This window comes from Drosophila melanogaster, chromosome 3L (genome assembly GCF_000001215.4).
Source record: "Drosophila melanogaster chromosome 3L".
Taxonomy (NCBI): domain Eukaryota; kingdom Metazoa; phylum Arthropoda; class Insecta; order Diptera; family Drosophilidae; genus Drosophila; species Drosophila melanogaster.
The window spans coordinates 1,970,187-1,986,604 of NT_037436.4; the positions used below are offsets into that span (position 1 = coordinate 1,970,187).

Sequence of the window (16,418 nt, forward strand, 5' to 3'; positions counted from 1 at the left end):
AATTAAACTACAATTCATTTATTAAGCTACCAAATAACGTACATTTTTGAACAATATTGTTCATTTTTCAAGAGTAACGCAGTCTGCTTTATTTAATCCTTTTTGTTGTCATCGCCTTCACACTTTCCTTCCTCCTTCTTTTGTTGCTCCTTCTTTTTGATGTCTTCTTCCTTCTTTTGGCACCAAGCTTTCAGTTCATCCTCGCTCATGTCCTGGACTTTCTTCTCCTTGGGCGAGGACTTGGCCTCCTTCTTTTCCTGCTCCTTCTTTTTGATGTCCTCTTCCTTTTTCTGGCACCAAGCCTTCAGTTCCTCCTCGCTCATGTCCTGGATTTTCTTCTCCTTGGGCGAGGACTTGGCCTCCTTCTTTTCCTGCTCCTTCTTTTTGATGTCCTCCTCCTTTTTCTTGCACCACTCCTTTAGCTCCTCCTCACTCATCTCCTGGAGACACTTCTCCTCGGCCGAAGATTTGGCCTTCTGGATTTTCTTGGCTTGGTTGGAGAGTATCGCATCGCACTCGCTTTCCAGCTTCTTCATGGTCTCCAGTTGGGCCTCGCCACACTCGGATTCTTCGTCGGCTTCGATGGATGCCTGTAGTCCTCCGTCCAATCGACGTTCGTCTCGTAACTCCACAGCCGTGACCGTGAGTTCCATAAATGAGAATCGATGATAGCCAAAGTAAGTTGGGTTCTTGTAGGGCAGCGCTTTGCCTGCTCCTGGTCCCAGCTTCTCATCCGGTCCACTGAACTGGCGGAAGGAAGAGGGTCTCACAAACGGCGGCACATCGATCCCATTGTGATCGACACTGGTCGGTTGGTAGCCCTCATCCGGTGGATCCTTTGGTGGGCGAGGGGTGTTCGATGGCTTGTTGCTCAACTTGGGCTTATCAGACAGGCGGCGAAGAATTACAGGTTTTATGAACAATCGAAGTGGATTCTTAGACATTTTCGGGAGCACTTTTGTTTTAAAGTAAATGTTTTTAAATTTTACTGTTGCTCAAAACAGGAGATGTCATTTTCAGAGGTTACTGTGTAAAATTGAAAATATACATCTCTACATCACGTATACGCCCTGATATCCTAAAGCTTTATTCTGTAAAGTAAAATGTAAGCTTTGTGTGGAAGTATCGACTAACTAGAAATGTTGAATTCAATGATGTCCAAGCTTTTGCCATAATATATTAGGTATAAAGAGTTTGATGATTGTCGATGAACTTTTCGGGAGGTTCAAACCGATCAGCAAACTGGTTAAGGCCTTCATTCTGGTTTTATTATTTCCACTTAAGAGTGCACATAATATTTTGGCATACATTTCGGATTGCTGCACTCCGGTTTCCCACGTTCCCCGCGAAGTCTTCTGATACGGCTGATTATCGTGCAATTATCTTTCCAAGATTATCAGCACGGTTTACGAACGAGAGGTGTTGAGCGGCTTCGACCGGGATCCGAAATTTAGTATCCGTCCGGTGGGCCAGGCACTCGGTTGAGTCCCCAAGAAATCTGGTTGGGCCGGGAATTCGCAATCACGAAACGATCTTTGTCTCTTTGGCGACTTAATTGCGTGTGATAAAAGATTTATACGCCCGCGAGCTCAAGTAGCTTTATCAAATACTCGGTCGCTACTTTATCGCTATGAAGTGAGTAGTCTTCGTATTCTTCTGGTTTCGAGATCGTAAAAAATAAGCTAACTGATGCGCAAACACAATAAATGACAAAACATTAGCCTCAACCAAATCCCGGTTAAGAAATTGTATATTTTTACGACCTTTAATTTTGAACCAACATCTTTTCTCGAGGAACCTCCTTGGCGCTTATTGTTTAACGACCCGAACCCATTTATCAATCAATCAATTCACCTCAAAAACAACTTTTAATTGCTCCCCCAACAGCGACGATATAAAAACCGTGACGGTTTACCCAACCACACTGGAATTAACGACCCCAACAAAATCAGCGAATGGCAGTAACGATGATTACGATCCTCATCAGCACCGCGAGCTGAAGAATCCCACTACGTAAGCATAGATTTTCAACAGTGCTGAGCTCAGAGAATCATTTTCAGGCCCCACTTTCCCCAGAAACTTTCAGACATTCGCCCACTTCCTGAAGGCTTCCGTGGGCACTGGCGTCCTGGCCATGCCCAGTGCCTTCGCACACGCAGGATATGTGAATGGCACCCTTCTCACGCTGATCATTGGATCGCTGGCCCTCTACTGCCTGCACATTTTGGTGGGTTTTTGGTGGGAGTCACATAGAAATTTCCTTACTTACTTATATATACTTGATTTACAGATCAAATGCATGTACATACTGTGCAAGCGGCAGCGGGTTCCCTACGTCAGCTTTTCGCAGGCCATGAATCTGGGACTCAAACAAGGTCCACCCTGGCTGCGTTGTTTGGCACCCATTGCCGTGTAAGTGAAGTAACTCGGCAAAACAACTGCTATCTATAACTTCCCTCTATATATTGATTAACTTTCTAAGTGCTTTTTAATGATTACTCAATTGGGTAATGAAAATCTTATCTTGTTGTTGATCAATAGATTTTCACTACGATTTATTGTATCTTTATCTTTACAATAGCACCCTAAAATATGGGGGCACATCCCAATAGTTTGTTTAGTAATTGGTTTACATCGCTTATCAATAATATCTTGAGGGTTTTTTTTATTCAATTACTTGCTTAAGTTGCGGAAGGTTTACCAATTTACATTTTAGCCAAGTGTTGAGTACCTATTGTGAAATTTGTTTCCTAGTGGCTTTAGCATTTAACTTAGGCATGAGGCATACTTACTTGTTTTATGTTTTATATATTGTATGTAAATCATATTTTATAGTGTTATTTTTCATCAGTCCCTTTGTAGATGGCTTCCTGGCCTTTTACCACTTCGGCATCTGTTGCGTCTACGTGGTTTTCATAGCGGAAAGCATAAAGCAGCTGGTGGATGAGTATCTGGTGGTCTGGGATGTGCGAATACACATGTGCATCATCATTGTGCCACTCCTGCTGATATATAGCATAAAGAATTTAAAGCTACTCGCGCCTTTTTCCAGTGCAGCAAATCTTTTGCTTCTAGTGGGTAAGTTTTTTGTTTAATTTGCATACTTTTTCTAAAAAGAAGTCATTAAGTTCCACTTTTTAATTTTTAACTAGGTTTCGGCATCATTTTGTACTACATCTTTGAGGAGCTACCACCCCTAAGTGAACGAGATCCTTTTGTGGCCGCCGGAAAGTTGCCCACCTTCTTTGGCACAGTGCTCTTTGCTCTGGAAGCAGTGGGAGTGGTAAGTCTTAAAAATAATAAACATATCATATATAATGCAATTTAATCATTTATCTTCTTTGAAAAGATCCTGGCAATTGAGGAGAATATGGCCACGCCCAAATCCTTTGTGGGCCCCTGTGGCATTTTGAATAGTGGCATGTCCATAGTGCTGGGCTTGTATGTTCTGCTCGGATTCTTTGGCTACTGGAAATATGGCAATGAGTCGGAGGGCAGTATTACACTGAATATTCCGCAGTCTGAAATGTGAGTTCTCAATGCTATTTAAGTGTTAGCCACTTAATGTTGAATTCCGCCTTTTAGACCCGCTCAGGTGGTAAAGGTATTCTTTGCCATCACCACTTGGATCTCATATGCCTTGCAGGGCTATGTGACTGCCCACATCCTGTGGGATAAATACTTGGCCAAGCGCTTCAAGGAAACCAGGCAGACATTCTATGAACTGATTTTCAGAGCCATAATCGTGCTGCTCACTTGTAAGGAAAGAAACATTTGATGAAATACTAGTTTTAATATGTTTATATATTTTTAGTTGGCTGCGCGGTTGCCATTCCGGATCTATCGGTCTTCCTCTCCCTGGTTGGCTCCTTTTGCCTTTCGATCCTGGGCCTCATCTTCCCCGTGCTACTCCAGATCTGCGTCCAGTACACCGAGGGCTATGGACCATTCCGGATAAAGTTGATCATCAATCTGCTGCTTTTGTGCTTTGGCATCTTTGGCGGAGTGGTGGGCACCTATGTTAGCATTTTGGACATCATTGCGGTGTACAAGTAAACTTCGAATTCGTTGTGGTTCAATAAACTCGACCTTAATTTACATTTGATGATGTGGCTAGAAGATTTATTGCAATTGGCCAATACACACACGCAGTAAACAATGTTGGCTTATGGCCTGCATAGTCGAACACATGCCAAAGTCATGCTGCCAAAGTAGACCAAATATTTTTAATTTTAATTAAAAGCTTAGCTCAGGTCTTGGCTCGGTTTGGTGGAAAATGTGCGGGGGGTGGAGGTGGTTAAAACGCAGTGCAGTCGGGAAAGCTGGCCAGTTGCAACGAACTGTAATTAAATGCAACCGCAATTAACACAAAAGCGCCGCAGGTCAGCAAGCCAGACACAGAACTCCACAACCTCCTTCCTTCGCAATCCAGCTGCATTTTATTTACAATGTTTTGCTCACAGGTTACTGACAACGCTTTCCTGCATCCTGCATCCTGCGTCCTGTCCTCTCCCCTCCCCCCGTCGACAACAATCCCCCCCTTCTACGGCAGGACCTCTTTGGCTGTCTTCTGCTGGCATGAAGGCCACAGAGTGCCGGACTGAGCCGCAATGACCGCCGGCCCTAAGAAGCCAGAGAGAAGCCAAATGGACAAACGACTGGCTGCCACAGCGAGGGCGGATCGAAAAGATCGGATTGAAATCATATAAAGTCGATTTCAAGTCTAGCTATTACATTAGTTTCTGCAAGCAAACTATCTTAAATTGAGCAGAAGTCATAAGTTATATCCTTTTGGCTCCTCTACTCCATAGTTTTACTTCTTATTCATTTATTAATGACCTTATATTTTATTAAGACTTCACAATCTTTTCTAGAGACCCCCGCTTTTGTCTACAGCCCCCCGCTTGCCATCCCCCCGAATGTGTTGAAATGTCGTTTGCTTTGTACGTTTAATTACTCTTTTGACGGAAATAACACAACATTCGTGTATTTGAAATTGGCAACAAGGAACTGCAACAGTCGGCAAGCAAGTAGCCCAGGGGGATGGGGTTTGGGAAAATGCATTTGAAAATACCGGAAAAATGCGAGGAAAGCCGGATCATGAAGGGCGAGAAATTGAACAACTTTCAAGTGAGCCAAAAAATTCGTAGCTCTTAAATTACGAGTACTTGGGTCTCGCCCCCCCCCCCCACCACTTATTTCTTCAATTTATTTATCCCCCAGAGGTTCCCTCATCAATTTGCCTTAGATCCTTTTTCCTTTGACGGAGCACATTAAATGACAAGTTCTAGTCCTGTGCTGCGCTTATTTATTTCTCCGTTTTTACACATTTCCCCTCCAGTTGCAGGGCATTTTAATTATATTTGTGCAGGCAGGCAGGCAGGCAGGCAGTCAGTCAGCTCTAGCTTTTAGTGCTTCTGGTCAGTTGAATCCGGGGTTCTGAGCAATTGAATTACGCACAATTTCAGGTGGGTAGCAGTTGCAGAAACACATGCCCCAACCTTGGAGCCCTGGAGCCTATATAGCTTTTCAGTCTGATCCGAATGCGTAAAAGTTAATTAGAGAAAGTCATGAATAAATTGGCAGTGAAAAACTTCATTTCGCACACGAAGAGGGTCGTTTCTAATTAAACTATGTGCTCTCATCTTTTTGATGTTTTACGTAGCTATTTATTTTACGATTTCATTATTACTTTATTTGTTAATTCACCATGGTTTTTTTTACATTTTAAATTGACATTGATTCACTTAATATGCTGCAGTTCATTTGTGAAACGCTTAAAGACTTACAATCGGATTATAGACCCTGTCACTTTATTTCCATTGTTTTAACTATATGATTTAAATGCATTTAAATTGCTCGTATTTTGCCAGTTGAACTCCGTTTCCGTTTTCCGCTTGACGGACAACATCTGGTTTTGGTATTCATTTCGGCTTAAAATAATATTGTGAAGGAAATAAAGCGAAAATTTGTTCTATAGTTTGAAATATCGTTTTATTGCTAACTAAATAGTTGATCAGATAATGTATTCATATACCATATATATATTGCTTCTTTATAGTTAAATCTTGAACTTCTTTGATAGTTTTACGTGTAGTTAGAGTATTGTATTCTACTTGAAATGTCTGTTGGCTTATTAAAAAGTTTGTTTTCCAACTTTTTCGTTTAATACTTAGTATCTTTCTTATTTTTATACATTTTTGGCTGCCTTGTTTGAGCGGAACTTACTCTTTCCTGCATAGCGTGTTGTTCTTATCCCTAGTTAATTTCCCCCACAATCTTGTGCCTTGTCAGCCACGTTTATTGGCCAGATTTGAGAGCAGCTAAGCCAGCTTATCACACATATATGTACGTAGGTACGCCTCGGCACTCACGATCCACGGAAGTTTTCCAGCGATTTTAGCTGCTTAATTTGCGACGCATTCCGCCCCAAACAAATGACTCATTTTTATTCATTCAACTAATTTTGAGGGGCTCACGGCGTAGTCATCATTTGGCCGCCGGCAATTTGTACCAGCTATCGCAACATCTCTATCTCCATGTGTATCTGTATCTCCATGCAACCCAGAATCTTCAGCTTTGCGCTCTTACCGCTTCTGTGTGTGTTTACCGCAGCAAAATGATTTATTTTACGCCACGCTAAACACACACGTACCTAGAACAACAGGCTGAGATGGGAAAGGCAGGATGCTGGATGCACTGAAAAAAAAACTATTACTTCAATGTATGTACTTTATATCCTATAGATAAAGTAAAAGTGAACTCAAAACAACTTTTGTTTGGATTTGAATACTTGTCTCATCTTTCCGCTGGCAAATCTAAGTTCCTTACAAACTCAGCTTACAAGTGCTATTCATTTTCTTCAGTGCATCATTTCGGGGGAAGACCCCTTCGCTGTGGATTCGGGAAAAGCTGCAGAACATTGGCAACAATAGGGACAAGCGACGCATTGTTACTGCGGCTGGGCTTTTCGGTTCGGTTTTCGCACTGAGGTTTTCCGTATTTATTTAAGCCCAAACATTTTGTACATTTCATGCAGCCCGACAGCAAGGTCGCCAAGGGAGGGGGGGGGGGTTGGTTGTGGTGGTAACAACATTTGCCATGAATAAATAACGAACGAATGAATGAACGAATGGATGAATGAATGGCTGGTTTGTGGGACGCCTGGATGGATGGATGGAACGATGGATGGGTGACGACAGAGCTAGCGACGCGTCTCAACTGTGGGCATGTGATTTATGTTCCGAATGCTTGGAACTATAATAATCATGTGGGGGAAAAAAGGGGTTTCTCCAGAGACCGTGTTCATTGATTGTTGGCTAATACTACCTTGTACCTGCAAGAGCCCAATCTCCTCCACAATCTTGGGCCACTTTCACACATGAGCAGCAAAAAACAGGCTGGCAAAAAGGGATCATTGTTATGTATGCCACATGTTCCCACAAACATACCACTTACTGGTGCTAAACACGGTGAAAAATTATGTTGGCTAACAAGAAAGTAAATGGAAAATCAAGAACTCAACTTCAAACAGAAGATACCAAATTTTCTTTGCTAGAAAGAAAAGTGTAACTAACCTGATAAGTTAGTTACTTATACTTTTATGTTTTAAAATAAACAATTAATATTACTTAAAGTGTACTTTCAATACGAACGCCCAGCACGCCCAGCGGAGTTTTTGCATTTGGGTCCTCAGCCGCTGCAGGTGCGTTAAACATTTATGAGCAGGCGAAGCGCAGATTTTAATGGGTATAGAGGGTGCCGGGATGAATAACGTGAATGATAAGGGTTCTGCGCACCGCAGAAATGATTATGAATGCGCCGTGTTATGCATAATTCATAATGTTAAAGTGACCCCACTGCGTATACGCAATAATCATACGCCATGTGGCACACGGCTTTATTGGGCACTTGTGCCGTTGTTCTCTGTTCCGCGAATGCCCAAGGGCGGGGCACTTAAAGGATGCAAATCAATCATTGATTAGGTGAAGCCTGCAATGACCTTGGGCTGGGGCTTGAGTTCGGCCTCTTGGGTGGCATAATTTCTATATTCGACCCTAATTGGTTATGCGCTTTCATTTCCTGCAACTAATTCGTGTTCGTTTGGGTGAATTAGTTTTTGGTCCTTGCACCGCCAAGTGCTCAACTGACAGCCACTGACAGTTATCGTCTTCATCAGCCGACAAACAAACATCATCAGGGGGAGCAGCCGCAACCACGCACCCCGCCATCTGAATTCATCCATACGTACTTACATACATACATATAGATATCCCGCTGACGATGAGCAACTGTCATGTCATGAGCTCGCTGAGCTCGCACTTGGCATGTCAATGCTCTGCTTCCTGGCCCGAACGCACCACTCCCACCAATGTCGTGCCCAGCAGCCAACCTTCAACCTGATCCCCGCCTGCCACCTCATGGCTCCCCCTCTTGGAGCCATAATTTATGCCGCATGTTTGCCATAACTCAATGGCTGCGCGACTGCGGCGAACTGAGAATTTCATGGGAGGGAAGAAAAGCAGCAACAGAAATGCACCAGAAACAATGATTTCTAGGAACCAACTAAAATGGCAAGCCAATAAGGATGGACTTTATCAAAGGGTGGTGTTTAAAATCCATGTTTTGAGCGTTTGGTTGTCCAACTTAAAGATTGGAATTGCATTTGCATTGATACTTTTTTCAAGTACTTTTCTCGCAGTGCTTAGGGACCTTCAACGGTTGATGAAGCCCAATCGATAAATGCGATTCTCTGGCTTGAGCTTTCCATCGCCCTCCGCATTCTGGGCTGCGTTTTTGTCGCCGATTGAGCGAACAATTGCTAGATGGCGGCCAAGATGAATTGCCTGCAATTGTGCGCATTGCTAACCATTTGTTAGCCAACAAGAACGGCGAGGAGATGGCAACTTTAGAGCCGGGCTTAGACGGCATTTCGCAGTTGCAGACCCACTTCTTTTTTTCGCAAGGGGAACCGCCTAGCAGTTGGCATCGATGGCATCGGACAAATGGCAATGATAAAGCCAAACGCCCCTGCCCCGATACAAGGCCATTAATAATTATGGTTATGGGCTTTTTTTTGGGCAGTGCAAATGTTAATGGCCCTTCGGTGCCTGGTTCAAATAGATTTTCAGGCAGTGCATTTCGGCCATTTGCCATTTTGCAATCTTTGCTTTTGTAAAGTACGGAACACACTCGCATTCGGAATCAACCGCCATTGGCCGCTAATTAGCCAAAAAACATTGTCATATGCCGAAATGGCTAAAGGCACATAAAGCTCTCCATATGCGCATATATATATTTTATTGCCTTTAACCCAAAAACCGTCCTAATTCCGCCCTCTACATGTGTAATTCATTAGCGCCATTTGTGTTAGTGGGTTAAGCGGACTAATGGAAACTGTCTGTGAATAAAAAAAATCATATCAAAAAGTAGTTTGCAAAAAAGTTGGTCGAAGAGATGCTTCTATAACTAATTTTACGGTTAACTGATCACTTGAAATATGAATATTAAAGTTATTTATTTCTAGATCTACTTAAAATATATTTGTTTAACGAAATTTTTCGCGTACGTGCCCGAGCACCAAAATCGTTTAAACAAATCGTAATAGAATGAGGAATAATCATTGGTTTACTTTTGCATACAAATGTGCGCACTAATTAAATAATGTGTAATTGTTTTTACATTTGCGGTTAGCAATAGTCGAAAATTTAAATGTGGTTTTTTGCGGCAAGGGGGGAGCCTGGTTTGTCGGCGGGGAAAATGAAAAATACACGACCACACTCAATAAAGCGTAGTGAGTTATTTTGTGGGCCGAATTGTCCAAATGGGCCATGATAAACTTTCGCATTTTATTGCAGGTCAAATCCTCGCCTATATCTGTGAGGAATCTGCCATATTTGCCATATATTCGCCCCCCATTTGTCTGCGCTCGCCTTAACAAATAAGCATTTCCTTCTGACCAGCCTCGCGTTGCCATGCTGTTGTTATTTCTTTGTAGCTTTATTTTGGCATAAAGCCAGAGATAAATGGCAAATTCCAAATGCCAACAGAAGTATAACCAGCGGGAAGGTCAGCCGGCCAAGGGAATGGGCTAACACACACACACACACCCATACACTCACACTAGAGCCATAACAAATCTAGCTGGGAATCCCCTTTTGGACCACTTGCACCCTTCTATCCACTTGGAGGGTCGGATTTATGTGCGCTCATGTCACTGCACACAAAAAGTTAAACAGCGCGCAACGGAAGTGCGACGACGACAACAGACACAGCCGGAGATATGGTAACCAGGATCGGGATCGGGATGAAGTGGGAAAACGGCAGGGAGCAAGCGGAGCAGCAGGATCTGGACAATCAGGATGCGAGATGGGGCACTGCAGGAATCCCCGCATCCTCGACGTGCTCTCATTATCGTGAATCTCCAAACTAAATACGGCGAATACAAGTATATCAAAGGGCAAAACTGTACGGGAAAAAATGGAATAAATAAGAAATAAATTTATGAGGATGAAGTTTCTAAACGGATATCTGACTTAGCTGAATACCCTAACAAATGTAAAAGAGTACTAAATTAATTAGGAATAATTTAATAGGTATCTAAAAGCATGGTTATGGATGAGATATACTAGTACATTAGTTTACCAATTAAAATGTGCCATTAAATGCTACTATTAATAAAAATGCAAATGCCACTTTAAATGGCAAATGAATAAGGCGCAGCTGAATAAATAATTATGGCCCCAAGCTGTTCCATCCACCATCCACTTCCTCTTGGCCCATGGCCCATCCAAATGCGATGCCAGACGGATCCGTTGCCGTAATCCGAACTACCCCGGATACCCTGGATCAGCCGTAAAGTGTGTCAACTAGTTTTATCTCGCCTTGAGCGGCGGCAAAGTCGAGGCATCAGTTGCATCCTCCATCCTCCTGCATTCCCCATTCCCAATCTTCCAACCCAGGATTTCACCTGACATGTGAGCTGCTCGATGGTAGAAAAAAAAAAGATGGGGGAAAAAAGGAGGAAAGGAAAATTTGCGAACATTTTCGCCGTTGTTTTCGCCTCTTTGGCCCGTTTTTATAGCCAGAGCCAACTTCCGCTGCCTGTTGACATATTTCCACTTCATTGGAACTAACAGAGTCAAATGGGTAGACAGCCGCGAGGCGAGCTGGGCCCACTTCTAGCCGGCTTCCTGATCCACCATTCACCTGGGGACCCATCTGCAAAACAGGTGAACGCAATGGCAGGCCGGCAATGAAGACGGACGGAAGCGTTGGATACGTTGGATACACGGCTTGGTGCTCGTACTGACGACAAATATTTGACACGTGTGCGAAGGTGCGATGGAGTGGGTGGACCTGGAAAAATCTCCATAAATAACAACATATTATATATAAAGAATACAATTAGAAGAAAATCTAACACAGGCAGAGCATTTAAATGGCTTACAAATTGCTAGCATAGAGTCTTCTACTCAAGAAGTAGTGCCACAGATTTCTCGCAGTGTCGCAGCGCGAAGCCATGGTCTAAAATATGCGTGGCATGTGCCAGGACACGCGTACCAGAATGTGCGTGCTGCGGCTGCCAGCTGGCCGACAATTCGAGCCCACACCACGACCTTCAAACCCTTTTGCGCCTCTTCTTTTTTTGCACATTTTAATTTGTGTCAAATTGTTGCTAAAATGCAAAACGCATTGTGCGCCAGGAGACATCTCAACCCATTCAGGGCATTCCATTACCGGCTCCTTCCCAATGTCCTTATTCTCCGGGCTGCCTTTCTGCTCCTTCTGCTCCTTCAGCCAGCACCTTGTTTTTATTTTCCTTTTGTTGCCTTGTTAACACAGTTTTGTGCTTTTGTGTTCATGTGTGTGTGTGTCTGCGAGGGTTTGTTGTTTCTACTTTCTTCTTATTGTGGCATAACAAAAACACGGCCAAACAAAGGGGGGAAATGGCGAAAATGCGGGGAGAAAGCGGGGTAGTCGGTTGCAGCTGCTGCAGTGTCTCCATGTTGCAAAAGCACAACAATAAAATGTTGTTACAAATTCATTACCGAAGGCGTTAAATTTGACACAGTTTTGCATGGAGCACAGCGGACGAGAGGAGCGAAAAATGTGTGGGGTGGAGAATTCAGGACGAGGGGCATTAAGGACGAACAGGACATGCAACAAAAGGAAATCAGTCCGATAGGGCAAGGAAGTGCAATTAAATTCCATTCTACTCCCTCGTTGTTCAACAAAGCTCTTTATGCATTGATGCCATTAAGTTATTTGAAATTATTTCCTATTATTTGGCATTACAAAATAATTGCTTTAACTCTGCTCGAAAAATATGGAATAAAATAATATGTCTCTGGATTATCATAAGGACATATTTCTGGCCACAATATCTCATCCCACGCCCTGTACTCTACGACTTTATTATCCTTTCCATTATTTAAATATACTTTATCGAGGATGTAGCCGAATAATTCTGTGACACATTTTATAACTCGTGGAGGCGTTAACAGAAAAGGATTATTATCCGGCGACATCTCAGCCAATGCGAATCGTTTGGCACTTTGCATCTAAATCGAAATTACAGCCGCACGCATGCATGAGCGACAGAGAGGGCTGCATGCGGAGCGAGAGAGAGGGGAGATAACCCATAAAGTATGCAGAGGGCGTCACTTCCGCTTACTGTTCATTGCTCTCCTGCAGGAACGTGTGCCCCCGTCTCTTTCACGCACCAAACACCCATCTCTTTCGCTCGCCATTTATAAGCACAATTTATACTCCACATTTTGTTGCTGGGGCGCCTGGCTTTTGTGGAGCGGGATTAACCTTGGGGTTTAATTTGTTGCGACTTCCGGCGAATATGGGAATTCCTCAAATTGCGATTTCCGTTGATTTGCCACAGCCTGCGGCTTTCTTCCAGGGTATTTCCTCCTGTAAGTGCAAAGTTTATAGGCTTTGCCATTTGCTGAGTAATACAATAAAGGAGTATGTGAAGCCTAACATTTGATAAAATACAATTCATATTAATAATGTTCCTAATCCATTCCGCACATAGTTGAGATGGCATGGGAGTGGCATCCATTATGGTTTCCTACCAGGAGACACTTGGTAACCGCACAATGGGACAATTGTTAATGGAGAAGCGCATATTCAAGCAGGAGTGGAGCAGCTGCGACTCCAGTGTTTGCTCAGCTGTGAAAATGACTCGAAAAATGCTGGAACAATGAGGGAAAACAAACAAATGGGCGAATGCGAATGTGTATGGGCGAATTCTATTCGCATTTAACCTTTGGCAGCCATTACCAACTGGCGGCCACCAAATGGACAATATCGATTGACCCCGTTTCCGTTTTCGATTGCAATTCGTTTCAGTTTCATGCACTTTGCACTCTCCACAGCGGCAACCCCCACCACAACCCGCCTGACCCATGTTGCCCCCCTAATGTCCAGAATCCGATGGCAAGTGAGCAAAGAAAACATAATTTACTTCCGCTCGAACGGATTGACTTTGAATTTCATTTAGCGTCGCACCCCAGGACCCGAACCCGGACCAAACCGATCCCACTCTATATCCTGATGTTTTCCAGCCAGCTGCTGACCATGCTTAAATGCGGCTCATTTATCAATAGAGCTGCTTAGCATGGAAAGGACACAAGGAGAAAGCATCCTGCATCCCTTTAAGCACTTTATATTTATGTTTTGAAAATATTTGTAGGTACATAAATCAATTTCATTCTAATGATGAAATGTAGAGACTCGTTATTAACTCATGGTTTTTTATGGATACAAATTATACTTATTATTGCTTACCATTGCTTACTTCAAAAATATTTGTTTCCGTTCTTCCCTTGTTGTATGTACCACCTTTTTTCGAGCAGTGCACAGCTATACTGTGTTCACTTACCAACCAGTTGCTGTCCAACTGGGCGTGGTCGTGCAACCCACTGCGATGTGGGCAAGGAGGTGAATCGAGGTCAACAGCAAGACTCTGTTTCTCGGCTGCCGTTTCCGATTTCCGCTGGCGCACTTCAAAAATTGACTTTTACAAGAAAACAATTGCAGCAGCGCTGATAAGTGGCCGAGAGCAATGGACAGGCCATGTCCGCGTCTGTGTCCACAGCGTTCAATAGTCAACATGCCGTGGGATGGCCCACTGGCCGCCAGAACACCACACCACACACCAGACCACCGACTTCGCTCGGTGGTATCCTTGTCGTTTTCGATTTCGTCCTGGAAGTCGCAGCTGTCGAATTGCGGGGAGCCAAAGACGGAGGCGAAACACTGGCGAATAAAATCAATTCTTTATGGCAACGAACGTTCAATGCACTTGCCAGATATAAACAGGGGATATTCCATGGAATTTCATTAGTTTGAATTTTGGTGTTCTTGTATTTGAATGCCAGCTTAGGAAATAGAAAGACCCAATAAAATGAAATGGTCTCGAAACATCAAATTCAATATAAGTACTTTTTTCTAATTCGGAAATTGGAAAATGTAATACTACGCTGAATGATAAAATTCTTACAAGGAGTTTTCACATTTTATGTTACGGATTAACTTAAATACTGCAAACTAAATCGATTTCATATCCTTTTGAAAACTGTAGCCCAGCTTCTCCTTGCACATTTTCGCTCATTAAATATCGCATTAAATGCACTTGCTGGCAATAATGAATAAAACGTGCCCAAGGATCCTTATTACCCGTTTGTCGGAAACTTAAATTCCAGCTTCCAATTTCCATACAGAAGCCAAGAAGTCATACTTTTATCCTTCTATGTCTTAAAATGAAATGTTTGTTTTCTTGCAGAAGTGTGGTAAACTTAAATTATCCTATTTAAATTTGAAGTGATCGTTTTCACCACGGCTGAAACTGCCACCAGCGAGGGGGTGGTCCATTGTGGTGAGATCATCGATGGACGATACTCACCCAGGCAATCGATAAATAATTAGTGCGCAGTTTGCGTGAAAGTTTGTAAGGAAATGCGTAAGTTGTGTGCAAATCGTTATTAAATTAAAGAAATTCGTCGCGTAAAGTGAAATAAAGTGAAGCGCGTTAAAGAAAAGTGTGTTGCAAGCTGAATGATCCCTGGTTTTTGCGGGTAAGTGACTTTTCTTGTCGCAACTTTTGCAACGGGTGCTTATTTTGCTTTGGCTTTTCTTGGGTTTCATTTGTTTCATGCTGAAAAGAAAACACGATTGCAGAAGTCAATTTGCTCAGGTGCAGTTTGTGCAATGCAATATTATTCCAATATTGTCATTGGGCAATGGTTTTTACACAGCAAATACGACTTAATTATGAGTGCACACACACTTGCACACTCATACAAAGCATGCAAATGCAGACAGTTTCAACAGCGAGGTTCAAGATAGTAGCGCCTATTCATATAAATTCAACATTTAAGCCATTTTATATACTTTGCATCAAATTTAAGTTAAGACTACTTGTTAAAGAGTCATCTTGCAACTATTTTATTTGCTGGTCTAATATCTGTATACTGATCACCATAACCTTGACCTTCACTGTAAGTTACCGTTTTTCGAGATTGCTTGACTGTTTGTGTGGGAGCGAGACAACCGCAGTGATCCACACTGGCTGCCCATCTCGCTCTTGCCCCTTGTGCACCTGCCCATGCACATTTCATTTGACAATTTGTTATTGAAACATTTTGTACAACTAATGAATTGCAGAACAAACTGTGAACAAACAATTCAAACATGGGTTAACAAAGGGCGGCGGGGGGAAATCCCTTTCATGTGCCAGTTTACACGGCCAGTTTGTCTGGCTTTTCAGTTAGGTAATAGCCTTCAATATTTAATGCCAATTTATGTTGTGTGTTCTCTGCTATTATATATGTATGTATGTGCATTCATGTACATATGTATATGTGGATACCATTCAGCTGGCCAAAGGAGACTCCTTGTATCTTGTATCTGTTCTGGATATGCAGCATCAATTAAAGGTAATTCGTTCATGTGAATATTGCATGACAGAGCCTTCCAAGGATCCACGGCTCCTTGCCTCTCCACCGTTCGATATCTCTATTTTCCTGGCTGCGAGTGTGGGTCGTGCCATCGATGGCCTAAAGTTTTGTAGTTAGAACACTGAGCCAAATTTCAAACTATAGTAATTCTACAAAAAAGGTGATGAGATGTTCTGATAGCTAGAACTTAACTTACAGCGCGCTATATTAATATTTAATTATGTATATTAGTTAGTTTCTATATACTTTGAGCTGAACATTTGGTATCCCCGTTTCGTCTCAGTGTATGCAAATCGAGCAAATGTCGCCCCTGGGAACTGCACCTTAAGTGGTGGGCGGTGTAACGAAACCCATTAGCCTTCGGCTGCGTTTGCTCCTGATGCTCCTGCCAAACTCCTGGGCCGGAAAATGTAAATGTGCATCTTAATGCAGATGTAAGCATTT

At 42.8% G+C, this 16,418-nt stretch overlaps 2 protein-coding genes across 2 annotated transcripts; one reads left to right on the plus strand and one right to left on the minus strand.

Annotated features, from left to right (window-relative positions):
• Nucleotides 1–4: 4 nt before the first annotated feature.
• On the minus strand, nucleotides 5–1,014 carry CG11815 (uncharacterized protein). Its single transcript, NM_139428.3, has one exon. The coding sequence runs from the start codon at nucleotides 942–944 to the stop codon at nucleotides 93–95; it is 852 nt and encodes a 283-aa protein (NP_647685.1). The 5' UTR covers nucleotides 945–1,014; the 3' UTR covers nucleotides 5–92.
• Nucleotides 1,015–1,451: 437 nt separating this feature from the next.
• On the plus strand, nucleotides 1,452–4,099 carry acs (arcus). Its single transcript, NM_139429.2, has 9 exons — nucleotides 1,452–1,635; nucleotides 1,888–2,013; nucleotides 2,077–2,227; nucleotides 2,291–2,412; nucleotides 2,852–3,078; nucleotides 3,153–3,283; nucleotides 3,350–3,528; nucleotides 3,586–3,758; nucleotides 3,815–4,099. Exons 1-9 carry the CDS (start codon nucleotides 1,631–1,633, stop codon nucleotides 4,054–4,056), a joined length of 1,356 nt encoding a protein of 451 aa, NP_647686.1. The 5' UTR covers nucleotides 1,452–1,630; the 3' UTR covers nucleotides 4,057–4,099.
• The last annotated feature ends 12,319 nt before the right edge of the window (nucleotides 4,100–16,418 follow it).